This window comes from Bombus pascuorum, chromosome 5, assembly GCF_905332965.1.
Source record: "Bombus pascuorum chromosome 5, iyBomPasc1.1, whole genome shotgun sequence".
NCBI lineage: Eukaryota > Metazoa > Arthropoda > Insecta > Hymenoptera > Apidae > Bombus > Bombus pascuorum.
In genome coordinates, this window is record NC_083492.1 from 1,981,521 (window position 1) to 2,008,509 (window position 26,989).

Sequence of the window (26,989 nt, forward strand, 5' to 3'; positions counted from 1 at the left end):
TCCCCTCTTTTACGCCAGTCAGAAAAAGGAGAGAAAAGAACGAAGGCGGAGAAATAGAGAGAACGATCGTCGACGACCTCACTAAGAATTACTCAAAAAGAGGGGGAAGGGTTGTTGGCATCGACATCAAATTTTTATGTACAATATTTTAAATATGAACAATTCTGCTATTACAATTTATTAGTAATCCGTAATATGTACATATTTGTTTCCTGTTTACCTTACTCGCTTCTTTGACAATAGATTAACAAACAGCTTTGAATCAAAGTATATTTACAAACCATGAAGAATGAACTATTTACTAGCATATATTATTAATAAAATTAGTGTAATAGCATTAACATATAACACAAATAGGCGTAAACCATCCCGATGATGATCGTTATACTCGTTTTTCTTTCATTAAATTTAATTACTGTCTTATGTTATTTATTGCTTTATATATTCTCTAATTTATTAATTTTTACTTATATTCGATTTTCCTTATTATCTGATCTCAACTATATTAGAATCTCTCTTTTCCCTATCTTTCATGTTCGCACTGTTCTTCCTCTTTGCCTCTTTCTCACTCCCCTATAACTTTTTTCTTCCGTTCTCTCTTTCTCACTGCATGTATATGTAAGTATATGTGCACGACTAGCGGTACTTTACCCGTAAATGTACGGGATACCGTACGATATTTCCCTTTGGAATTTATCGTTCTTTGCGCAACGGTCAATCCTTCGTAATCATAGTACTACATTAACATATGTCTCCTTAAAAAGTTCAAACAAGAAAATAACTTAAAATCCTATTATTTGTTTTAATATTTTACATGACTATTAATTGTAAAAATACATTTTTTTTTAGTATATTTAAATAATTCTTCATATTTTTCAAATTCTCTAACATATTTAATTATATCAAAATATAAAATATTCTATTCGATATAAAAATTACACTTTACCAGTTGATAGCACTTCTTCATTAGTTCTAGTACAGCAATTATAGCCACAAAACATGTTAATAATTAAAATTTAAGTAGACCTAATTGCGATGGATCAATTAATGTAAATTTTTCTATACATTCAATTAGCCATATAAGCGGAAGTGTTTTTATATGAGGCATATTATATTTTATACGTGGTTCATCTCTTTCTGGTACATATATGATATAATGTGTACATTTATATAAAGAATGAGTAGGTTCATTCGCAATGTGAAAAGGAATAAATAATCCCTGGTCCTTTATATTTTCTGGATTTGGTTCTCTTTTTAAAACTGATCCACCACCCTCTTGTACTAGTGCTATTAATGCTTCTTTTGTTAATTGTATATCATTTGCATAAACGTTTTTTGTCTGCCATGCAAAATAAAAATAACATCGATTGAAGAGACCTGGATTCTAAAAGGATAACCAGAAACATACAATGTATTATTTAATTTTCCTGTACAATGTGTTTGCAATTAATTTTACCTGTTTTTGTGCATTTTCTCTAGCTTTCTTTGGGATACCTTTAATTGGTGTGCCGCTAACTTCAAATATTTCTAAATCTCCTTTTAGTATTTCACTTATATCCATTCCTAATTGAATCCCTTTTATGACAAAAGATGCTATAAAAATTTATTTGTATAACTGTACACAAGGTATTAATCTAGAAACAAACTTACACTCGGTATTAAGTAACCAAGCTCCGTGTAGAAGTGCCATCATTACGTCATATGACAGTTGTACGACATTTTTGCTATTAGCTTCTACTATGACATGAGTCACAGATGATCTACAACATATTATGTAATATTTATAATCTCCTACATTTAAAGATGTAATATAATACTATATACTATAAAATGACTAAAAATATCATCAACATACTGAAATCTAGATACAATTTTAATTTTATTCTTTGACGCTATTTCGTTCAGAAGTCTTTTATTCTCTTCTTGTAAATTTGATACATATATAACAACCATATTGAATGCCATAGAAAGTGATTTATTTAAAGTATGACTAAGATCTATGGTGGTTTCATGTACATTATCCAATTCATTTTCATCATTCAAAATATTCCACATCTCACTGTATGGCTGACAATAATCTCTAAAATACAACATATAACATGAAATGAAAATATAAAATGATAATACGAGGAGAAGTTTACAAATATAAGAACTATGATATTACTAACAACTTTATACAGATATTGAGAATATCAACATATGTGTAAATATTTACTTTAACAGTTTAATAAATCAATATTAAGTAACACATACATAGGTTTTCTTCCATAATCATCATACACATTTTTGTTAGCTGAATATTTTAATAACAGTTTTGCTTCTAACAATCTATTTGCTTTAGCAGCTTCGTGTAATGCTGTTCTGTTTCCTTCACCAGGTGTATTTGGTAATGCACCACATTCTAATAGTAACTGACATATGTTGGTATGACCATAACTTACAACTTCTTGCTGCACAAATTATATTTACATTATTTAGATTCAATTTAAGAAGTTATTTTATAATGTAATAATTACCAAAGGAGTCCAACCATTATAATCCTTTGTATTTGGATTTGCACCAGCAGCTAATAAAACTTTTACATGATCTTCTTGCATCTTCCCCTAATGTTCATTTCATAAGTTTAGTCGTATCTTTTATTTTTTAATTGATTATTATATTATATTATATATATGGGCATCAAATTTACCTTCAAACACGCAGTATGTAATTGTGTTTCTCCTTTACTGTTCTGTTTATTGATATTTTTTTTTGGTATGCGATATTTTAAATTACATGTAGAATTGATTCTGCTAGGTGACTGTATCGAATTTGAAGTTGTGGCTGCATTCCATAAATCTCTATTAAATTTATGTTAATTTAAAATTGAGTAGAGTATATCATATTAAAAATTTATTTGTATGTATAAGACATATTTAGTATAAAATTTTGGAATTAACTATAATCAGATATTAATAAAGTCTCATAAGATTAGATACACTTATTCACATATTTGAAACAATTTAAATATATTTTAAAGAATGCAAATACAGAAATATGAAAATTTATTCTTTAACTTTTATAATACCTTTCCTGTATTATTTCTGCAATATTATTGCAATGAAGTACAAGATTCTTAACTAGATGATCGCTACATATTTCAATGGGTTGTACAGGTATCTTACATATTATACATAGTGAATCGTTCCCAACACACTGTTTGCAAAAGAAATGACCACAATTGGTGTATCTTGTTGCATTTATTGGCTCATTTCCACTACACAAAAAAGCAAAGAAAATTATAACGTACTTGTTCATACATTTTAAAAAATGCTAAATATATTAGATGAACTATGTATGAAATATGAAATGTATTATTATAATTAATCAGGCATGTTAATTTTTGAACATATTTTTTAATTGTAATATTAAAAACAGTTTTAATAAGATTGTAAAAATAATTTCAAATTTTATCTTTATTCAGTAAATAAATAATGGAACTTAAAGATAAAATATATATAAATGACACACACATACACACACACAAACAAACAAACATACACACATACACACAAATGTGAGAAAATTTAAAAGACAATATAAGTATAAGTTTGTTAATTGTTTTAATTAAAATATTACCATTTGTTACACTTTAACGCATTTGCAAAGTCTTTTAAAGCGTCACGAGTGTTCTTCCATGAAGTGTCCATTTTCAATTATTATTATAGTACATATACATATATTCAAGAAATTTCTTTATCATTCCTTTTATAAGCATCTATTGAAAGTTAACCGTACTAAGTCCAATTACAGTTTCTTGCGTGGTTAAAGAGTTTGTTAAGTTTGAAGAATACATTCTAATGGACATAAAATTACTGTAATAGTTATCAATGTGTAAAATTCAAAAAATGTAACTCTTAACTTTAGGAGCATAGTAATTCAAAAGTTATGTGTATATATCCCCACGTTTATATCCATTAAACCGAAGTTTAACCAAAATATATAAATATATGTCATTTCTTGTTTCAATTGTATAGAACACTTTTCCTTAAGGCATTAGAAGTCTTTGTTTGTTGAAACGAAAACGGAGTTAAACTTTTAAATTACGCCACAATAAACCGCACACACCTGTTCACATCACCAGAGAAGAAACAAATGTGCTCACGCTTATAGAGCTGGTTGCTCCTGGACTAGTGCTGCACCATGCATCAAATTAGAGATCTATTCTATTTGGTGGCACATTAGCATAGATAAGAATCTGTCGAGTTCCATGCTACAAGAACCTACCTAATTGTACGGTTCTGCGAAAAAGTTCATATCTACTTTTCTATTAGAGATAGATAAGTATAAGAATGACAAAATCGCGCAATTAATAGACTTATAATTAATAGACAGCCCAGAAAATATGCTACCTATCCTACCTAGTGGTATAATTAACAAATGATAAAACATGCACACCAACATATTCATTCCACGATTCTCATACATAACACTCGGGCGCAAGGACCTACACTAGAGAGAACGTCCCGGGACGCCTCCGACACCCGAGTTTGGCACACAACATGCACATTCTAATATTACGTACCATCTTCCTGAAATCGACTGACGAAGGCTAGCGATCATTGCCTAAAATACAATAAAAGAAAATCTCAGTTTTAATTAAAAATATTCATAATTCAAAAAGTGTATCTATTTCTCAAAGAAATTATAGATGGTACGAAATTTGGTATCATTTATTATAATTTAACAAGAACATTAATAATACTAATATCTATAATTCGCTGTATTCGATAGTAAAACTCTGTTTTTACAGGTTGTGATTGAAATGATACTTGTATGAATTTATTTTTTATAACTTAAATTTATAGCAAATGGAATAAATACTAAAACGACGCAATCCACAGCCTAACAACACACACAGTAGCTTAGATATTGTTATAAAATCAATGGTCATTGTACCCATTGCCTTTTTCTCACCCAAGTAGCACCTGGGCACGTGGGCGAGGTCCTGGCAATGGACACGGAAAGGGTTAAACCTGAAAATCCTAACTAAGAAAAAGGTATTGGTTCATCTATTTTGTCTTTAACGGGCTAATCTTTCAACATTTTGCATCTTCAAATTTTATCTCCATTAGTAACATTGTATACTTTACTTTATTAATTTAATGAATTATCACAATGAATTTATTTATAGAAAACAGCAGAAATAAGATCTATATAACGATTCGTCCACATAATTGACTCTATGAATTATTGAAATTCCATTACAAAAGAGACAAATTGACAACAAATAAGAAGTTTATTTAATAATTGACTCAAAGTTAAATATTAATGCAAACAACCTCAGGCAATTCCTTCGTCGAAGCACATTATCGAAAATGCGAAAGCAATGTCGAAAACTTGTTGCTTTGATTCCAAAATTTGCCTGTCACGAAATTTCTTCTTGCACATAAAATTTAATACATTTTTGTACAGCAGAATTACACTATAATATTTCTATAAGTATATTTTAAATTAATACTCAAATTCAAGAGTGAATGGTAAACTATTAAATCCATTGAAATAATGCTATCAGAGAACAGAAGGTGAAAATAAAAAATGACTTATTATCATTACCAATAGATACGCAATAATTGCAATTTTTAATGCCACGAAGGCGGAGGGTATTCGACTTCTTCACTACGAAATATTTAAGTCACTGCAATTTTTTTCTGTAAATATCTATTTTTAATACAATCCGACTTTAAAAGTAATTATAGCGAACATATCTTCAATCACAAATATTCAAATTAATTGTTAATATAATATCGTTTGTATCGCTTAGTACCATTGCTAATATTGTTAACACAAAATTTTCAATATCATGTAATTAATACAAAAACAACGCAGTGTGCAAGAAGACCTATCCTGAACTAATAAATAATACATAGAAAAAGAAAATGTTACTACTCACGGATATAATAAATACCCGTGGTTACTGTGCTCGCAAAAAATTCTACGTAATACAACCAGTCATCCGTGTCAATCCGGACCTTTGGTCCTACGACATGATTGAGTGACCGGAGGAACAAAAATACATGCGACTTACAATAAGATGCGAGGAACGTAGTCATCGATGCTGTGAAGACCGTCATCAAAGAGGAGCTATGCAGTTTTATCATGGAAAGAACTGTAACAATGCATAGAATATTATAATTTGCTCTTAAATATGATGTTAATTAGTTGGAAAATTTGAAATAGTGAAAGATTTCTATTAATCTCTATTAATTTCTATTAAATTTCTAATGACAATATCTAGATCAGGAGTAGCAAGGAATAGAATTAAACGATTAAAAGTACCTACATTCTTGACTTTTGAAGCCCTATCAGATTCTTTTCTGGAAACAGAAGGGAGAGGAAGGAGCGATAAACCTTTAACAAAATATGACTTATTATACATATATGAATAATATATGCGAGGATAATTTATTTTGAAAACTAAGCGATGAATCAGTAAAAAATTTGAGATAATGTAATATGGAACTCTATGAAAACTTTGAACTTTAATGATAATAAAAAAGTTAAATTGCTAGTAAACTCAAATTACTGTAACAATTGACAATTAATAAGCGATTAAATATGAACGTACTATTTAAACGAAGCAGATAGAAGTGTAGAAATGTTGATAAAGTCGAAATAAAAGTACTAATAATAAGAAGGTAACGGTCGATGAAACGAATTTTCGCTCCACGACTTTTAAGAGTACAATGACATCTCACGACACGATCCCTCACGAAATTACGACTTACCAATATTTCGCACCAATAGGAAAGCTCCATTTGACGTGACAATAGGAATACTCCAATAGGAACGCCAATAAAAACGCTCAATTTTATTTGACAATATTCTGCACCAGTAGGCACGCTCGATTTGATTTCGCAATATATTGCGCTAATAGGAGCACTCGATTTTCGTATGTACGAGCGCGCGCAAATTTATCGTATTCAAACAGTCAAATTGATGAAATTGAGGAACAGAAAACATACATAAGACAGTGTTCAGTAACAATTACGAATAAAATTATGTTCTTAATGAAAAGCTTTTATGTCTTACACGAGTGATATTGACAAAATATGACAAATAGATAGGCTAATATTTACATTCAGCACTGTAGATAAATTTCTTCTGTATCTTTTTAAATAATGTAATAATATAATTGATAAAAATAAAAATAGCTGACAAAAAATGCAATTTAAAGAAAAAAGGCACACGGTATCGTTTTGCCGATCCGAACGAGGTTGGTACAAATCCTAATAGAGACTTCTTTTTATAATGAATGTAATAGTTCAAAACAATTCCTTTTTTTATTATCGGTAAAACCGGATGAATATATACAATATGTTAGTATTACGTGAAAGTATATTTTATGTTAAAATTGAACTATTTACAGTTTTTAACACGATTTATCAATGCCTTGCAATTGTTTACTTTGCTAGTACTCTTCAATAAATCAAAATGAATCAAGCACATCAACGTCAAAATCACCGCATAAAGTTTGAACGAATAGTACCTTTATTACGCTTTATGATTTCACTGTCATACTCTTTGAGCATTATTTTATTCTTTTATAAATCTTGCTGTACATATATATACATACATGCACGCACATATATATACATGTATAATTATATACATATATATTTATTGTTAATAAATACGTATAACATATAATCCTAATAATCGTCTAAATACAAAAGTACACACGTACGATGTAGAATGATACATGAATTTTTATAGGAGACTCATTGTAACAGACAGAATATTGTTTCATATTAATTATTAAGAATGTATACATATCATACGAAGCATCCTATATACGGTACTGAGTCACAAAATAAATACAAAATATTATAAACATTCAATAATTCATGTTATACAACTCACGTATTTTATCTGTATAATTTATCAACAAATACGGTTTATATATGTAATAATATTTTACAAGAAAACGTTAATAATGTTGAAAGATGTTTTTTTATCGGAATCAGAATCTTTTGAATTAGTAATCGATTAATTTTTATTATATATGTATACATATAGTATACAATTATATACGTATACATATAATCAACAAAATTTATTATTTAAACAGAAAAAAGATAATGAAATGAATTTACCACGATAACAAGCCATATAATATTGCCAAATCTAATTTAAGGTATACAGAACAAATGTGATATATAAATCTATAATGATATATAAATCTATAAATATCTGAACCAATGGAAATTTGTAAAATATTTTGTTTATATTATATTATACCTTATTTTTTTATGAAATCACATTTTACTAAAATTTGTGATAATTAAGTAATCTGTATTAACTACAATTTTTTAAGTTTACTAAACAGAGAAACTTTCTCCGCATCCACAAGTCCCTTTGATATTTGGATTATTGAAAACAAATTCGGAACTTAATTTAGTTTCCACATAATCCATTTCAGTACCTAGCAGAGACAACTGTGCCTTTTTGTCAATCATAATGCGAACTCCATCTTGAACAACCTCCTCATCGAGTTTACATTTTTCTTTGGCATAATCAAGAGTATAACTTAGACCATTACATCCTCGTTGTTTCACACTGACCCTTAAACCAATCTGAAATAGGAAGTAATTTTTATACAATATCTGGTTCTAAAAAGTCAGCTATTTTATATTACTAAATATTTTACATCAATCATTAATATTTTGTACAATTTATAATTCAACAATTATTCTTGGAACAAAGTCAACTTAATTAGTATTTAGTTGTAACAATATTCAAATCTTTAAAATTGAAATGGTCAATATATGAAAATAAATTTATTTTAAAATAAACACAGTAATTTAGTTACTTTATAATAAATAAGAAGGTATTAAAGTAGAGGTCAAACTGTCTACTCACAAATTCGTTTTTGTCTTTTAATAATTCCTTAACTTTTTTTACTGCACTTGATGTCTGAAATAAAATAATTATAGCATAAAAATCTAAAATATCTTTGCTTATTTGGAAATGGCAAATATTTTTATAAATAAACAAATTGATACAAAGTTATAATTCTCACAATTTAGAAATGAATACATATTCTATTAAATGGAATAATATGGTGAAATTAATTATACAATGTGTGATATATGTGTATAAAAACAAAATTCATAAAAAGGATATAATCATTATTGTTTACAGATTATTTATTATTATTTTTTTTTTTACAATGCTTTACTTGCATTTGATGAATTTTATTAAATGTTACAGCAATAAGCTACAAATTTAATACAGTTTCATATAACTTAAAGAAGAAACTGAGATAATATTTGTTATATTATATTAAATATCAATACTTATCATTCAATTACAATTAATACATTATATTGTTATGCATAAAATCATTAATTTTAATAAAGATATCGGTTAAAATATTCTAGATTTATACCTGTGCAAGTGTCTGAGAATATTTATAAATATTTTTTGGTACTTATATTTATGTCACACATTGTGTAATTATATTTAACTTCTAATATAAATAGTAATGCAAAGTCAAATTATACATATTTACATACTCAATAATAGAGAATAACATAATATTCACTATACAAAGTTCTTATAAGGTATTTCATAGCTACAAAAAGAAATGTTTATACACAAATTAATAGCTAATTATTGATACATATCTTTTATTGTTTTGCAAAAATTATAAACAGCTAAAATCGTGGAAATTTCTATGAAGATAAATAAGTAGTCAATGTGTTATTATATGTGATAACATTGGTTTTAAGAATAAGAATTATACATCATCATATCAACATAGATTGAAAACTTAATTCTAACCTTTCAGTGTTCAAAATATACATACGTTCGTAGCGATATTAACTAACACTATGTACCAATAATCTAAAACTATCACATATTTATATACGTGTATGTTAATTATTCACTTACTAACGTAAGCGCAGCTCGTGTAGCAAGTATTTTTCTACCTTTGACAGCACGAACAGTAGCTGCAGCAGCTACGGAAGATGCCATATTGATCTTGTAACAGCAATACTGCGTATGAACACATGTAAAATATATGTATGTACAAGGAATGATATAACTATATTCATACAAACATACATAGGTATAGTAGATGATGCATTTAGAATACAGAATTTTAGGATTGACGATTGACATCGACTGAATCGCTGATATACATATGTATTTCCATGCATCAGTGGACCGAATGCTGCCAAATTGAAGTAACAAACAATGAGGAATTTTCCACGCATCGGTAGAATACAATTTTCAATATAGCAAAGTCCATTCTGTAAGATTGTTTCGACATATGTCCCAAATAAAGGTAGCAATAAATATAACATCAAAGAGAAAAGATTAAGATTGCATTTAACTTGTAATTGTATTTTTTATTTAATACTTGGGTAAATTGAACATAGTACAGCGTAGGTATCAAGTAACAATCGAAAGGTAACAAACAATTATCGAATAACCTTTTTCACTTCTCGTGGCAAATGGGAACTGCTACGAATCAACGTAATAACAAAAGTTTCATTAATCTATTTGCATACAAAAACGATCATTATAATCGATTAAAATTGCTCAGCGGGCAATAAAGTTATAAATTTGAAACTGAAGTACGCACATATCATTTTCTCAATGTCCTTTAACCTAAAATAGAAGTATGCGATATAGAAGAAATTTGAAATCGCACTTCACGTTTAACGCGATAAACCATACGAATTTTGTAAAGAGTAATAATTTGGACGCTATCCAATTCCAATTATAATGTTCTATCACATAATCATAATATTCGGATTTCGAACGTTATTGGTAAAATAATAGGTAAGCTGAATATTGACGAGAATAAAGTAATCGATAAAATTAATAGTTGGTACTATTCGTAGAAATTTTTATATTTTATTCGTTTCTATAAGTAAAAGTATTACTTATATATTATTTTGTATAAATTATAGAATGTGTGAAATAAATTCGTTAATGCGTCTGAAGAGTTTTTCTGTGAAGATAACAAGCACGTAATTACCTGAAAGATGTGGCTGTAAACAAACGTCAGCTCAACGTTACTTAATAGACTTTTAAATAATTTACGCTAGAATGATTAATATAACATTGATATATATTAGCTGAGCTGAAGTTTTTATGTATTAATGTAACAAATAATAATTTGTACGTCAAATGAATTTATTGCGAAAACGTGTATTAAAAGTCACAAATTGTTTTGACGAAAGTAAGTATTATTGTTCCTGGAAATGTGATTACGACGTATAATAAAATTAGTTTTCATATCGATCAATATATTCCTCGAAATAAAACTCTTTAAAACATAACCTCTGCTGTTGCTACATATACAAATAAACATGTCGTTATTAGTATAAAAAATGATGACATACTGGCCAAATTTCTTTTATATGATTGCGAAAATTATATTACTTTGATTGCAGGATTTTATTAAATTAGTTATCCGTCAGGATGCCAGGGAAGATAAAAGTAAAAGTATTGGCGGGTCGCAATCTACCAGTAATGGATCGTTCTGGTGATACGACGGATGCATACGTCGAATTAAAATTTGGCAATATAACGTTTAAAACAGACGTATGCAGAAAATCGCTCAATCCTCAATGGAACTCAGAATGGTACAGGTTCGAAGTTGATGATTCTGAACTGCAGGATGAGCCATTGCAGATCCGATTAATGGACCACGATACCTATTCTGCAAACGATGCAATAGGCAAAGTTTATATAAACTTAAATCCATTATTATTGCCTGGTGTTCCTCCAACAGTTAAAAATATCTGGACATTAGAGGCTGCAATGAATACCAATGCTGGCTCTCAGAGTGGTGTGTATTTGTTCTTAACGGTAGAGCATTCAAACAAATTTGACAAGATTTTATTCTAGGTTCTGTTATGACTGGATGGATACCAGTGTATGATACAATGCATGGAATTCGTGGCGAAGTTAATATTATTGTTAAAGTAGAGTTATTTTCTGATTTTAATAGATTCAGACAATCTTCCTGTGGAGTACAATTTTTTTATTGTAAATATATAGAATATCTATCAAACATTAGAAATTATTTCTTTTAAATTTGGTATGTAGTATAATGTTCTTTCAGCACCAAATATACCTCACGGATATCATACTCAAAGTATACACGGTTTTGTAGAAGAATTAGTTGTTAGTGATGATCCTGAATACAAATGGATTGATAAGATAAGAACACCCAGAGCCTCAAATGAGGCAAGGCAAACATTATTTTTTAAACTAAGTGGGGAAGTTCAAAGGAAAATTGGCTTGAAAGCTCTAGACCTTGGTGGAAATGCTGTTATTGGGTAAATTACAGACATAATGCATAAATATTGATTTAAGAAGATTTTATCACACTATTTTGTCATAATTAGGTATTTACAAAATTTTGACCTGGAAGGTGAATCTGGCATTGTAGCTCGGGGGATAGGTACAGCCGTTACACTTGTGAAATTGCAGGATACCTTGAACTTTCCATCTGACAATATAGAGGAGTAAGTATATACAATACTGTTCACTATATCGCATTTAGCTTAATATTTTATAGACCAGTTCTGCGTTAATTGTGCTCTAATTCTTACACTCTTAAATTTTTTACCAAGTATTTTTTAATATAACAATGTTGGTAATACTAAAAACATATTGAAGTGTTCTGTGTTGTGAATTATAATGCTGATTATTTAATCTGAGAGATGAAGTTTGTCCTACTGCACATTTTTTGTACAAGTACGAATTTTTATACCGCTTATTCGTAACTAAGTGCATGTAAAAGAAATCAAACTATTATTTTTCAATTAAAAAGTTACTAATTTTTTTAGTTAATTCTAGTAGGTGATAAAATATTAATTAAACTTTTTATTACTCAAAAATAAACATTAACATTTAGTCAACAAGTACTTGATACTGATAATGTGTATTTATTTCATTTTCAAATATATGGTTTAAAGTTTGATGCGTTTGTATACAAAAGAACCAAATAGGTTTTAACCATTTTAAATTCATAGTATATCACATACTTTAAGCGTATTCGATCTCGTTTCAACTTCTACGCATTGGGTGTCCTATTTCTTTGGAATTGTTACTTTTACATAAAAAGATATAAATATTTTATAATCTTTTTATCCCTATATTCCATTTACGTACTATTTATTATTTATTTTGAGAAACGTTTCATTTTTTGATACGTTTGCTAGCGTAAAAATATAGACTACAGAAGCTACAGTAATACTTTATAAAACTTCTAATCAGTATATAATTTTTTTAGGACATCCGGTATGTAGAAGCTAGATCGAGGTCTGATGCGCGTGCATTAAAACCAGGACGATGTGTGTGTAGAAAACGGAGAACTGCGATAGACTGGAAATAAGTAGGTACGCTACACGCGCATCCAACTTTGATCATTGATAGTAAAAAAGATTAGTGATCTTTAATTGAATGAAAAATATTGAGAATTCTTATATACGAACTAATTAGGCCTTTTTCTTTCTATCCACCTGCATGTGTCAATATAGGGCATTCTTTTCACAACACAAAGCACAAAAGGAACGTACAGGACTCGATGAGAGTATGCCGTTATATCCCGTTACTTCCACTCATATCCTAGATCCTCGTTTTGCGAGTACACAAACCACGCGTGTAAAGGATGATTTTCCACATCATTCAAAGATATCTAGAAGTCCTCGGCGAATTATAACAAAGACTGAATGTCCTTGCCGTAAATTACGCGACGTAAGAACTATTGAGAAGTCATCAGACACGAATAATTTAAAGAAAACTCCAGTTTCATACCCGACTTCAACTGAATCCATTATTCAAGATGCGTCCATAAGAATGATGCTAGCGTTGGAAGATGAAAGAGGTGAAAGCAAAAATATATTGGACGTCCGCAAAAATTTGAGGAGATTGTTTAGTACAAGTGATACAGAAAGTAAATCTAGTACTTCTTGGTTAAATAGTTCAGCTAGGTCTTCCGTTGGAAGTATTCAATATTCAAAGAAAGGGAAAGCACTTAAGGACAGTAAAGAAGGAGTTGCCGCCCTTTTAATAAAGTCTATACATACTGTTCCTTTGGAGCATGTTAAGGAAGATCATGAATTATCAACAGCCCTTTCTCTGTCTGATAATACGAAGGAACGCGAAAATATCGATGAACATGCTATCCAAAAAGGCAAAAATAAGGATGATTTTAAAGGCGAAATTTATACCGTAACCCCGAAAGAACAGATGAAGAGGGAACACGATTCTTCGTTCGAAGAAAACACATCTAGCTCTAACGGTTTTTCGAATGAATCATCAATTGATAGTACTAGTTATAATATTTTAAACGATTCAAGATTTTCAACCGACGAAGAATTAGACGTAATCGATCAGTTTAGGAAACTTCGTAGAGCCAATACTTTCCCTTCCTTAAAAAGGAAACCAACGCAGGTAACGTCACAAGGAACAGATAGCGATACGTGTCCTCTTCACGAAGAGAGTACATCCCCTCCACTTGTTAAATGCCTGTCTATGAATCAAATATTGACATTTAATTTCGAATTTGCTGCAAGTTCGGAAATAAGGAAAGATCATCCGCAAACAACAGCAGCAGGGTTTAATAAAAATCTGGAAGATGGGAAAGTTTTACAAAGCCAGCACAGTAGTGAAAATTCACAAGACTTCAATCTTCCGCTCGCGACGAGTACGCCTGTGGAAAATTCTGTAGAAGAAACGAAATCGGATTCTTCAATTATTGATGTAGCAAAGAAATTAACTGCTCTTGTTACTGATTATGAAAAATGTGACGAACTTAAACAATGTAATCAAATTTCTGTAATAAGGGAACCTACTTCGGAAGATATTTTGAATGATGTGGACAATATGAAAGATAATGAATCATCTTGTGCCGATTATTGTGAAGTACCCATCTCGGCGTATTCTCTGTTGCAAAGTGCAAGTGAAACTGAAAGTAAGGATAAGATAGCAATACCTAAGCGAATAGATAGAGATTTCTTTCAAAGATTTCCTTCTGTGATCGATGAGGCAGATGAAATCACTTTGAAAGACTCTTTGAAAGATAAGCAACATATTGAAAGATTAGAGGAGGGTGATGCATTAAAATTAACTTTATTAACACAATCACTTCCATCATTACAACAGTATCAATTCTCTACTGCAGAGTCAAATTCAAGAAAAGATCTGGACAATAAACTAACGCCAGAAACTATGTCGAAAACTTCGTCTAGCATCGAAAGTTTATTACAATCTTCGTGCAACGAAACTTTTGATGTAATTCACAAGAATAGACAACGTCGTATGTTAGATTTAATCAGAATAATTGACACAAAAATGATGGTACATCCGCTTCATCATAATAACAACGATGGTCACTTTAGAAGGAAAAGACGAGATAGAGCATGCAGAAATATTAGTCCTCGGAAATTACATCAGAATTTGCATAATCAGTTTCTGAAAAAACACCTGCACGATCACAAATGGGCAAAAGTTACACGTGTGTCCTCGTTCTCTAAAGATTTTCCTTTAGGCGAATCCATGCCAACATTGCGTACACCTGACACCTCGTCCTACAATTCCTCTCTCGAGAGTGTAATCATCTACGACACGCTAATTCGATCACATTTATGCAGAACAACTGAGTCGTTTTATTCGAGAGATAACTTCATAACCAAAAGATCTACAGTCGATCCGAAAACGTACGAGAGTGCTGCGAAAGAATTAACTCAAGATACACAAAGCAGCGATTCGTTTAAAAATAATAGTAACACCATAGAAATGAATCAACTAAAGCCAAAAGATACTAACCATTCGACATCATTCACATCTGTAGATCATGCGGTACATGAGAGTCATAGCATTTGTAATATAAGAAAAGCATTAGATCAGGATGAATTAACTAATATTACTAACACTGCTAATATGACTTACAACTCGTGTGTGTCCCCTCCTTCCCCCGATCATAGGCAACAAGATGAGGCATCTCTAAGTCCGTCTTATCCACTTCCGGCTGTTCCTCCTATGGTTTCAAAAGTATGCCAATTACCGACGACTAAGGCACAACCCACTGCCCCGTTGCATCGAAGATCCAGTGATTCTGATTTGAGCATTACTCCGAAAGGTGAGCTTTCTTAATTATACACTAATTACATATCTAACTTAAGATAGAGAATGTAGAACGTATTCATTTTTGATCAATTTAGAATGACTCGTGAATATACATAATTGGAGTTGTTTTTAATGTAGTGCTACGAGTGCACTTTATTCACGAAATTCATTGATCTGCAGGTGATTTATTATGGGTCAAAATTCAAATTACAGGATGCCTCATAAAGTGAGTTATAGCCAGCAAAGAAGAAATTCCTGAAACAAAAATAGCATATTTCATGATGATCCTACATGGTTCTAGGTAATTTCTTTTTTAATTTATGTACGATTAAGAGTATCATTTCCTGAAAAATTATTTTCTTTATCTCCTTCTTTGCTTATTACTTACTGAATATCTACATTGCTGAACAAGGAATCACTTTATGAGACATTCTTTCTTTATGACATGTAATTACAGTACATGTTTCAATAAATATTTTGTTCTTAGATTAATTTATTTCTTCGTAACAAAAATAGAAAGTGCAATGTACATTATAGGCAACTCATTTGGAGCAAATGATAGATCAACGACTGGATTACTAAAAACTTCAACTGCTGTGATAAGAACCATGAATCAAGATGCATTTGAAATGTTAGAATACCCATTTATTACGATGCAACAGTACCCGCCAGGATTTATTTTGCATATCGGTAAGCATTTCATTATTTAGATATCTTAATTTATGTCTATTTACGACTTTGTCGCAAAGTTTAATCATAAAGCGTGTACTTTGAGACAGGTGGTCTTGTAAGCTCAAGATCAGTCAAACTTCTCGAAAGGATCAGCAATTTAGAAGAACCCGAGAGTCGTGATGCCTGGTGGAAAGAAGTTAGAATGGAAGTTCGATCGCATGCAAGAGCATTAGCGTGTAACGTAGTGATTGGTTACAAAGAGGAAACTAGTATTTGGTAAAAATTAGGATAGGACATTTAAACGTAGTTTATAATAACATTGTTTTACGCTTTTTACCGTTACTCTTTATCTTGTAGCGATGATGTCTGCGTGTTAAATGCATATGGAACTGCAGCAGTAATTAATCTTCATAGCTCAAGTCAGGATGTAGACAATGTTTTTGTTAGCAAAGCACAATCTGGATCCGGTGTTAATGCCACGGAAGCAGAACGCGAGAAAGCTCAACAGAAATCTGCACCTATAAAAGTAGAGAAAAGCGATACGGATACGTCTGTGCCAACTTCTACGCAAATCCACAAAGTAAGGCATATGTCAGAGAGTAAAGATCACGAGAGAGATGTCCAATCTCAAAGTAAATGCAGTCTCTGTCATCTACCGTACAACGAAGCGAGTGTTCCGTTTCGTGTAAACGTTTCAAAATGCGGCATATGCAAACGTGCCAGAGTACCGGATGTGATGTTCACTACTATAGAGTTACCAGAAAACGTATTAATGACCGGACGAGGATGCATCATTCAAGCTACCGCGTGTAAAGCTAAGAAAGACCTCAGAGGAGAATTAAATGCCAAGGAGATATCCGATTGCTTACCATTTTTAGAATACGAATTGCATAGTTTACTCTTAAACAAATTAAAGGTCAAAGGAATGAATTCGATATTTGGCTTGAAGCTACAGATCTCTGTCGGTGAACGATTAATCATTGGTATGGCTGTGGGTACGGCTATATTTTTAACCGCCTTACCAACACCCTCTGTTCCACAAATTGCTTCTGGAAATTCTTGGCATAAAGAGGAGCAATTAGCAGAAATTCAGAAAACTTTAGTCGAAACGGTCAAACAGAACAGAGAATTCTATCGGCTCAAATCTGTTGGGGTAGGTGCTTTATTGATCATTTTTGAAATTGAAAATAATCAATAATCAACTTACGTATTTGTTGTAGGATGTTGAAAATGGACGTGTCACAACTTCTGATACCGATGAGTCGGACGATGATCTCCCAGATTTAGATTTTAGCGTAGGTCCGAGAGATACTTGCGTGCTAGAAGTCGATGACATCGAAGATATGGATAGAATATCGTTACTGATGGATGATAGGCCTCCGGAGGATTTCCACGTAGTAAATACTCAAACGATTCCTGGTTTAGACGATTTGGAAATCGTGAGGAATTTGCAAATGTTTACTCAAATTTCGAGAACGAAAATTCCCGCTGGACAATTTGCATCAATGCCCTCTAAATATTTTGCTAGATTACTTCAGGTACCGTTGTATTTAGTTTTCAATCGTTAATTTACGTGTAATAAAATCATTATTAATTTAATCTACGATTAAATTATTGATCTTTCGTTTCAGTCTGTATATTTCAAATTAAGAAGAATGATCCCCTGTGCGCTTTGTGACATGCAATTTAAGTTGGCGCTTCCCGAGCCAGATGAAATACAATTCACAGTAATTGGTATGGCCCTTGGATTAGGAGATCCTGTAAAAATAAATAAATCCAAGAAAAAGCTGATAAGTCATTCTACAAGTAAAGACCAAGTTAAAAGACAAGGTAGGTACCATAAGTTGTTTACAAATTCTTGTTATACTCGAAGTATTTATTAATTAAAATGTATTATATATTTAGATGATAACGATATGATATTTAATCTTGACGTGGATCATACGGAAGTCTCGTCGGATAACGTATCTAGCAGTAACGTGAATTCAACTACCCTAGTTCATGCGCCATCGCTGAAATCCCGGACTCGTTCGCCATTACGATCCAAGATTTTTACAACACGTAAACATAAACATGTAAGTGTTGTAAAAAGAATTATCTTAGGAAGCATACGATTAAGACGATTTTGATTATAAATTGTAATTGAAACGAACAGGTGCCTTTAAAGGGAAGGTACGGTGTAGATATAACACCTCTGTCTTATCTACCTGGTGGCCGCATAGAAAGGTATCTAGGAAATTTAAACTTCTTCTTCATTCGTGAGAGCACATCCATCAGAGAAGTTAGTACTGGTTTTTACACGAATGGATATAAGAAATAACAAATTAACGAAAATTAATAATCTTCTACCTATTACAGAATGGTGGTCTGAGTGGATTTACTCATAGTTTTGTGATGGAAGTTTTGGCAATCGTTCGTGCGCATATTACGGCCTTGGGTGGTAATGCGATGGTGGCGTTTTTTATGACCAAGTGCGTACTCCTCCACAGTCCGCACAAAAATCAAGTACGTATAATTTTGTTAACCTTTAGTAAGCTCGACTGATGGAATATAGCTAAGGGAAAGTTATATTTTAGGGTCAATGTTTGATAAATGTCGGTGGAGATGTGGTTTCCGTGTCGTATTTCACAGACGAAAAACACTGTGGTGTTTCAAATTGCTGACCCCAACCTCCACATTCTGCACCTCCATAGCTACAACCGCACTCCGAGAAGCAACGTCGAAGATTTGACTTCTCGCTGATCGACGAACTTCATTAATCGTTTTGGACAGATCGTATCTTTTATCTTGCAATCCTGTGATAGGATAGGGTTTGTAAATATTCGAATCTTTAGCGTATAAGTACTATAAGTTACGAGAACTCGATCAATGGATTTAGATAAGTTTATCAAATTTCGTAAATTTAGTCAAGCGGCTTTCTCTAACGAAAACGATAATTGTGTTACAAGACGCACATGTTCGATTCAGCACGGTCTTAGGTAGGCCTTTTAAAGAATTCTAAATGCTGCTTCGGTGATTAGGTGCCTTGAACAATTGCACAGAAAATTTGCGAACAGTTCTTTTGTCCAACGAAATACACAGTCGTTGGAGGCAAATTGTACGATTCAGGCATCTGAACGGATTCCCATTTCTCGTTCGGTTGTAACAATAACAATAAAAAGGGAAGACGTAGACACTTCCTAAGTTCTGACACAGATGAAAGTGCGGTGATCGATGTTAGTGTGGATAAGCGACCGCTCTCTTTGAAGGATGGTAACTATCGACGTTGCTGACTCGTAAAAACGAATTTGCCAGTAAACATCTGTTTATAATTTTGCAGATATTAGAATAAGAGAAGGGTATACATCTAAACAATCTTGATCGTTATGGGACAGAAATTTAAGTTTCACGACCTTTTTGTCTAAGGTTGGGGAATATCCAAATTCCGAAATTCAAAGCTACGTAAAATGTACAAAATTAGATTACGGGACAGAGTACGGCTTACGAAGTATCCTGTGTATTTGGATTGTTACGCACGTGTCTCCAATCCTTTACATTTGGTCGTTGTTCGTCGATAGTCGTACTAATTTATTGTTATCGATTTAACGCTTATTCTGCGAGAACTAAACAACGTCATAAATGTGCATTGTAAAACGTGTTTGTGTTTTATTTTAACATAGTTATTAATTATTAATCCCTCTGTTACAATGTGATTAAATAAAATCGTCGTGTAATTGAATATTAAAATTTTTTAAATTACGTTTTTATATTAAAGCATCCTGTATTTTATTTGTTTCTTAACAAGCAGAAAAAGATGATGTTATACAACAACTTTATTATAATTTTAAATGTTGAAATTTAATAAACGATTAAAATAGTTAAATAGTACATAAAACTGGCTGTTAAAGTTGTTTTCCAATTTTACATCGTAACGCGATGACGCAAAAACGCTACTAATTGTTTTATCGAAAAAAACAACTAAAGAGTCATCGCATCTTATAAAGAAGAAATAAATTAGCGTTCACCAGTGCAAGTCGTTAATGCTATCATTATAGAATTTATTAGCAAGGAGATGGAAGGAAAAAAGAAACTTCTTAAACAGTTTTTAAATGAAATCAGAAGCTACGCGATACACGAGTAAATTGTCGGGAATTTTAATTAGATAGCCATTACTTTTGCTCGCTTATCGTTATCATCAGATTTAATTATTCGATATTAAGGAAAAACACAAATTGATATATGCAATATGAATACAAGTAAGGATCTCTAAATGGGGTTTGCAGACATTTTTTTCTTCTTTTGCAGCTGGACGATGCGGTGAATTAAACTGTTGGATCGTTTCAAGTGCGAAGCGTCGTTTGCGTCGTATTTAACGACGCCTTCCAAAGCGTAGGAAAACATGATCCACGTCCTGTCTCTTAACGCCACTGTCCAGTAACGGGATGCTTTCGTGAAACCCTATAAATTATAATTTCATTACGATCGTTTCATTAAATGTCCTTTTTTTTTCTTCTTCGTAATGGAAGTTCTATCTCTACAGTTAGGACATCGCGAATGTTTTAAAACGAAGAAATACCTGATATATGATTATCCTTGTCATCGATATAGCTTTCCATCTCTGAACCAAGTTCGTATATCCTTGAAAGAGCGGCGCAAACCTTCCGGATCCTCGGTGGAAGATCATCCAAGAAGCCAGGATTACATTGGGTTGGTAAAGCTGCCAGGACATTGTTATAGGATATGGCCATGGTTGTTATTGAAAGGAGGATCACGATCGTTGGGCTCATCATCCTTTAAAAAAAGACATATTCTTCGTATAAACGCTATTAAATATATCGGAAGGTTTCGACAGAATTATACGCGTATTTCGGACGAAGGAAGTTTCAAGGAGATTAAAAGCAAAAGAAAGTGGATGCACTTTCGCTGACAAGAGAATCAGCTCGTTTCCTGTGAATACGCGACAGCCTGGAGGAGAATTAATTTTCAGACAACGAGTACGGTTCAACGACATATTTTTAACGCGGCTATCGTACAACTGGACCAAAGTTAAACTATAAAACGTCACTGTTCTTCGTGAAATAAACGGTAATTTCAAATATCTTACTCTTTTGCTTTACCCAGTGATAATCAAATTTGTAAATAAAATTATCCTAAGAAATAAAAGAATCATCTCAAGGTGCAAAATTATGCGAATGGTATAAAACATCTAAGAGGAAAATGGTTGAAAAAGGATCGCTTAATGTTTGTTTAGGATATGTATTGCGTTACACAAGACGGAATCGGAGTATCGAAGAAATAAAATACGCCGATTCCGATGTGATCTCCGAGGTGATCCGAGAGTCGGGAAATCGTATTACCAGCGTTACGTGACTGGAATGTTTAGTAGTTTTCAATTTATTCGAACTAAATATAAAACGAACACCACGGGAGTTAAATCGACGTCGAAGGAAACGGACAAACGAAACGCGCCTTTGTCGTAGTCGATGGCCAAGAAGCTGAAGAATGCCGGCTGCTATGTATGTACTTACATACCTGTGTACAACTTGATGGCTGAAAAATAAAGAGGGGAAAAGAAAATCGAAGAAGGGTCGTACGAAAAACCCTTAGGTCGTTTTCGAACAAGTTTTAAAAGACGTTAAAGTACCGACAAATCGATCAACGCATACGTCGTACGTGTAAACGAAAGTATATACCTACTTGAGCGATTTTATCGTGCGTTTGATTAATAGTAATACTTGAAGCGTATTATCATTCAGATACTAATAGCGAACACTTGCTATCGATATGTTTAACGATGTCATTGGAGGTAATTACATACACGGAATATACTCGAGTTCTATTGTTCTGTGTTTGTAAATAGATATCGATGACACTGAGAAATTTAAATGTAATTACTGCTTCACTGCAGTATATCGTATATCCATTGTGTTATCTATTCGCTGTATGGAAGTATAAGAGAAGTTTCTCTTCGGAGATATTTCACGTCTTCTTCAAAGCGGGTTGTTGCGCATCATATAGTATATGTGTAACGTTCTAAACGGTACTTTACCATGGTACTATTCGCCATACTCTTGGTTTTGTTGTCGAGAAGAGTCAGCAAAGAAGAAAGGAAACGATGCGCGCGACAGAATGTTCGGAATGAGATCAGGAATTGAATTTGAACGCTTTGTAGCTTTCTGTCATTCTGTTCGACCAGCTTAAAGCGCGTTCTTGAAAGTTTAGCTGTATTCTAGCTCGAACGTCCAAACATTTTCCGCGTGCAAAGCGACGTTGATACAAAAAATCAATTATTTACGATCGAATAAAACGAATACGATAGAACGAATAATCATACGTTTGTAGGAGCGATAAAGCGGTGAAAAGAGGGGAAAGCGATAAATTAGCATTTTTGTTCGCATCTTGCAGCGTATAATTCGGCAAGAAAGGATCGACTCGTAAATAATTCGAACGCCTATCGATAGTTAATTAACGGAATAGAATCAGTTGGAATTGCTTCGGTGACCTCGTGCCCTCCATCCCCTGCGGCGATCAAGAAATTATCTCTTTTTCCATCTTTCAGCCTCGACTAAACCCGTATCAAACTTGTTAATCGTAACATCCAAAAGGATTAATCGTTGGCTATAAAATGTTTGGAATACAGCACCGATATTCTAGCGTGTTCGAAAGGGGAATGGAAGAATTGGAGCGAAGCTTGTTTAACGAGAGAAGCGTAATTCTATAACGAAAGTAATTTCTGCCAACGGTGCAACCTTTACAAATTCCAATTCGCTCACTCGTTTTTACAAAGTTCCTTTCGAATAGCATAGGGCTTTTAAACTTTACGAATTTCATTTGTTTTATATAAAACAGTCGACCGGTAATTGCGTTACCGAAGTCGCCCCATCTCCTTTAGGCGACTGGAATCGCTTCCGGTTAATTTAATTTTGCTAAAAGGTAATTTACTAAGAGAGATACCGCGCGGCACGTATGATTTCGCAGGAAATTGGTCTTTTACAACATTTTCAAACGCTCGCGAGATACGCGCTTCTTGCTTCTTAAATATTCCAGGGAGCTAAGACGGAATACCAAAGGACGAAAAGATGAACATAAACGAACATAGTACAAGTTTTATGCTCTCGAGTCGAAGCAAAACGCGTGAGATACGTGGAAACGTCTGACCCAAGCCGACGTTTACTACTTAACATCATAGTTCTCCTTGCCACGCTAATAAAACGAGCGCCTTGTCTTTTTACGATAGTCCGACGCTTCTTATTTCTCGGACATGAGAAAAATGAATCGATCGTCCGTATTTCGTCTCATCTCGAGGAAGCGACATATCTATATCATCGGAAGATCCGTCGACGCGCGGTAAAAGGACGACGCGAGAGCTTGATAATCGTCCGTTTGAAAAAATAACGCCCGTAACGACCGACAAATAGCTTTTTGACTGTTTCTCGAATCGACCCATCTACCACGATCTTTTTCTACGCCCTCGATTTCGATCCGATCGAGTGTCACAGCGAGCACACGATTCTCCGCGTGCCGTTCTTTCTCCGACGAACCTTAAAATTCGAGCCAGTTGCGAAAACAACGACCGTTTATCTTCTAAACACTTTGGATCGAACAATGATTAAATTTGCAAGCAGGGGATGTTAACAAAGGTTCATTGGAATTACTTGCTCGCGCTGTTTTAGGAAGACCTATGTAAATCTTGATGAACAGCTTGGGACACTCGGCGAGCTGTCCCTCGAGCTACCCTCGCGGCAGATCGATCAAGAAACCGAACAGATATCGCTCGCGGGAGATTTCAAGAGGAAATGAACGTCAGCTCTTAATCGAGTTTGTATCTGAAATATCGTCGCACTAGTTCACGGTCTTGTTCTATCGCGCGATGCGAAGAAGGGAGAAAAGCGACGAAACGAATGGAAGCTTGAGGGAAACGTTTGAAAAGAGCACGGACCGTGAAATTTTCACGAAAAAGATTAGCATAGTCTTGTGGATAGGGCAAAAGGAGAGGCATGTTAACGTAAACGTTGTACGATGTGCAGGATTAAAGGTAAACGTAGATTAAATGTAATAAAGTTCTGTAGGTGAAACGTTCGTAAGAAACGTTTGAAAATAAAGAAGAAAGGAAAATTCTTTGAATCGAGATGGAGAAATAAAATACTCGATCGCTGGTCGTCCTTACGATAGACGCGAATAGACTGTCCGGGATGTCAACTCTGTGCAATCTATAACAAGGCCGCTTATGGTACCTCGTAGACGATCGGGCAGCTTGAACGAAACTTCTGTTTCGACCTCGTCCTTTTCTCGCAATTTCTTGCTGTTACGTCGTGCGTGTTTCTATTTTTCTTTTCTTTCGTAATATCCTGAAAACGTATCTCCGCGAGATTATATCCTGAATTATAAATACGATCGATGTTAAATATCTTTCACCATGTGTTTTGTAATAATTTTGTTGGTAATGGCTGGGCAACTAATTAACCCAATATCGCGTCTAATCCCATACTGCCAGTGTTCGAGAATAAATGAAAACCGTCGCTACGGGATTAGAAAGATTTACGAAAGACTTTGGTGATATAATGTTTAATAAGGAATTACGGTTAAACCGCGTGACTCGGCAGTTTTAATCGTTGCGATCTAAAAGTTCACGCCGGATACGTCTATGGTGAAATTGAATTTTGAATTTCTATGGTAAATCGCATTGTAAAAGAGAGGGATTCGCGGGCAAGAATTTATAACTCACGCACGATGCAGGTAATATAGTAAAAGCATAATATGATTTATACGATCACCGTTGAAAGAATTCCTATGTAGATGTCGAAGAATAACTCGACGATCGTAAAGGATGCGATCGCGTGGGAACGTCGAACGAGATTTATTCGGAAGGAAGGACACGCGCAATTATATCCTATTCCCTATGGAACACATTCAACTTTATAATCTGGAAAAAAGCTTGGAACGCACGCGACAACTTGTATATCACGAATAATCTGCATAATGGAATCTTTTGATTTTATAAATTTCAGTTTCTTTGTGTTTCGGTTACTCGTGTCTACGATATTTTCCTACTAAGTATCTTTGATAATTACTCGTCGTACAGCCACTCTAAGGAAAAGGAGTTCAACATCTTAAAAAATATCAAATTTCCTGTATCGTTCGTCGCTTGTTTGCTGCGATGAAAAATTGTAAAACAGAGGGACGTTCGTTTTACGTATGTACGTACGTACATGATGTAGTCGGGTGTGGAGAAAAGTATTTCAAAATAACGGTAAATAATCGTAGATCGGAGGGTGGGCAAAGAATGTCGCGACGGTATGCGTATATATTGGAATTTCTTTCGACCGACGAACGTTTCGCGGACGTACGTTATACCGTTGGCCCGCGTGTTTTACAAGGACAGGCGACGTTACAAACCATCCCCTGAGACAGAATGTTCCACATTGTCGACCGAAATTAATGTTTGCGTTTGGAACAAGCTCGTTTCTTCCCCCGTCGCGTAAAAATGACGTTCATGCGTGCAGGTGTGCGATCGATTGGAATTTTTCATTTATACAATCTCCGGTGTAGAAACGAGCAGGATGACAGTATCAACGTAATGGACGCGTTAAAACGTTCACCAAATAAGAGACAAAGTTGTGTAAAATGTCCGATAAAACCTCTCGTTAAAAACTGAATCAAAGTCTTAAAAAGAAGATTAATAAGAGGCTGGCTTGGAGCTTGATTACAGTGGCTTAGGGAGAAACCTGATTCGTAACTTAATTTAAAAAATTGATTAAAAAACCTGGCGAGGGTTGGCAGGGACGTGACGAATATTCTCATGCAACAAGTAACGAGTCCCGGGAGTCATCAAAGTTTCAACTTTCCGTTACGTTTATGAATAAAACGCAGCCTCCCTTCCAAAACTTGCGTACCTGGCTCTTCGATGACTCGTAATTCGCAAATTATTCTAGGGATTCGGATTTAACGTTCGTTCTTGCGATCTAATGAAAAGGGGACGAATGACGGTACGTCAGGTATCTGGGAGTACGAATACCTGTTGCCTGTTCACGAACGCAGAGGTCCAAGATAACGCACGAACGTCGAAGAAACTGCGACGTGGACGATCCTTGCGAATGCTGCTCGATTCACTGGACACTGGACGAACGGCGAATACGGGGGCTGATGTGCGATATACGTCTGTGGTAAGATCCAAAGATACGATGATAGTGCGGAGATACGC

General features: G+C 33.3%; 4 protein-coding genes across 5 annotated transcripts; 1 reads left to right on the forward strand and 3 right to left on the reverse strand.

Moving 5' to 3' along the window:
* Nucleotides 1-162: 162 nt before the first annotated feature.
* Nucleotides 163-4,137, reverse strand: LOC132906662 (BRCA1-associated RING domain protein 1-like). The gene is made up of 9 exons (XM_060959033.1): nucleotides 3,619-4,137; nucleotides 3,068-3,256; nucleotides 2,690-2,840; nucleotides 2,517-2,603; nucleotides 2,254-2,450; nucleotides 1,856-2,080; nucleotides 1,651-1,760; nucleotides 1,457-1,575; nucleotides 163-1,384 (listed from the first exon to the last, which is right to left on the reverse strand). The coding sequence occupies exons 1-9, from the start codon at nucleotides 3,687-3,689 to the stop codon at nucleotides 1,010-1,012; spliced, it is 1,524 nt and encodes a 507-aa protein (XP_060815016.1). The 5' UTR covers nucleotides 3,690-4,137; the 3' UTR covers nucleotides 163-1,009.
* A 3,370-nt stretch (nucleotides 4,138-7,507) lies between these two features.
* LOC132906679 (iron-sulfur cluster assembly 1 homolog, mitochondrial) lies at nucleotides 7,508-10,035 on the reverse strand. Its single transcript, XM_060959063.1, has 3 exons — nucleotides 9,937-10,035; nucleotides 8,902-8,955; nucleotides 7,508-8,615 (listed from the first exon to the last, which is right to left on the reverse strand). Exons 1-3 carry the CDS (start codon nucleotides 10,018-10,020, stop codon nucleotides 8,361-8,363), a joined length of 393 nt encoding a protein of 130 aa, XP_060815046.1. The 5' UTR covers nucleotides 10,021-10,035; the 3' UTR covers nucleotides 7,508-8,360.
* A 26-nt stretch (nucleotides 10,036-10,061) lies between these two features.
* Nucleotides 10,062-20,527, forward strand: LOC132906651 (uncharacterized). 2 transcript variants are annotated; one of them, XM_060959013.1, is made up of 15 exons: nucleotides 10,062-10,833; nucleotides 11,451-11,848; nucleotides 11,908-12,048; nucleotides 12,125-12,341; nucleotides 12,411-12,530; nucleotides 13,548-16,150; nucleotides 16,675-16,827; nucleotides 16,917-17,085; nucleotides 17,167-17,962; nucleotides 18,030-18,347; nucleotides 18,441-18,639; nucleotides 18,715-18,884; nucleotides 18,965-19,090; nucleotides 19,168-19,314; nucleotides 19,386-20,527. In XM_060959013.1, the coding sequence occupies exons 2-15, from the start codon at nucleotides 11,479-11,481 to the stop codon at nucleotides 19,470-19,472; spliced, it is 5,616 nt and encodes a 1,871-aa protein (XP_060814996.1). In that variant the 5' UTR covers nucleotides 10,062-10,833; nucleotides 11,451-11,478; the 3' UTR covers nucleotides 19,473-20,527. The 2 variants fall into 2 exon arrangements, with proteins under 2 accessions (XP_060814996.1, XP_060814995.1); XM_060959012.1 differs by lacking the exon at nucleotides 10,062-10,833 and adding an exon at nucleotides 11,106-11,236.
* A 76-nt stretch (nucleotides 20,528-20,603) lies between these two features.
* Nucleotides 20,604-26,989, reverse strand: LOC132906680 (myosuppressin). The gene is made up of 3 exons (XM_060959064.1): nucleotides 26,804-26,989; nucleotides 21,365-21,579; nucleotides 20,604-21,246 (listed from the first exon to the last, which is right to left on the reverse strand). Exons 2-3 carry the CDS (start codon nucleotides 21,576-21,578, stop codon nucleotides 21,158-21,160), a joined length of 303 nt encoding a protein of 100 aa, XP_060815047.1. The 5' UTR covers nucleotide 21,579; nucleotides 26,804-26,989; the 3' UTR covers nucleotides 20,604-21,157.

What these genes read in the sequence shown, in the direction of transcription:
- LOC132906662 (XM_060959033.1), bottom strand. Translation starts at nt 3,689, where the DNA reads ATGGACACTTCATGGAAGAACACTCGTGACGCTTTAAAAGACTTTGCA. An exon ending in TACATACTGCGTGTTTGAAG is followed by an intron (nt 2,604 to 2,689) that starts GTAAATTTGATG and finishes AATGAACATTAG; the next exon opens with GGGAAGATGCAAGAAGATCA. An exon ending in TTGGTTACTTAATACCGAGT is followed by an intron (nt 1,576 to 1,650) that starts GTAAGTTTGTTT and finishes TTGTCATAAAAG; the next exon opens with GGATTCAATTAGGAATGGAT.
- LOC132906679 (XM_060959063.1), bottom strand. Translation starts at nt 10,020, where the DNA reads ATGGCATCTTCCGTAGCTGCTGCAGCTACTGTTCGTGCTGTCAAAGGT. An exon ending in CACGAGCTGCGCTTACGTTA is followed by an intron (nt 8,956 to 9,936) that starts GTAAGTGAATAA and finishes ATTTTATTTCAG; the next exon opens with ACATCAAGTGCAGTAAAAAA. An exon ending in TAAAAGACAAAAACGAATTT is followed by an intron (nt 8,616 to 8,901) that starts GTGAGTAGACAG and finishes TTCCTATTTCAG; the next exon opens with ATTGGTTTAAGGGTCAGTGT.
- LOC132906651 (XM_060959013.1), top strand. Translation starts at nt 11,479, where the DNA reads ATGCCAGGGAAGATAAAAGTAAAAGTATTGGCGGGTCGCAATCTACCA. An exon ending in CCATCTGACAATATAGAGGA is followed by an intron (nt 12,531 to 13,547) that starts GTAAGTATATAC and finishes GTGTCAATATAG; the next exon opens with GGCATTCTTTTCACAACACA. An exon ending in ATTTTGCTAGATTACTTCAG is followed by an intron (nt 18,348 to 18,440) that starts GTACCGTTGTAT and finishes CTTTCGTTTCAG; the next exon opens with TCTGTATATTTCAAATTAAG.
- LOC132906680 (XM_060959064.1), bottom strand. Translation starts at nt 21,578, where the DNA reads ATGATGAGCCCAACGATCGTGATCCTCCTTTCAATAACAACCATGGCC. An exon ending in CAAGGATAATCATATATCAG is followed by an intron (nt 21,247 to 21,364) that starts GTATTTCTTCGT and finishes TATAATTTATAG; the next exon opens with GGTTTCACGAAAGCATCCCG.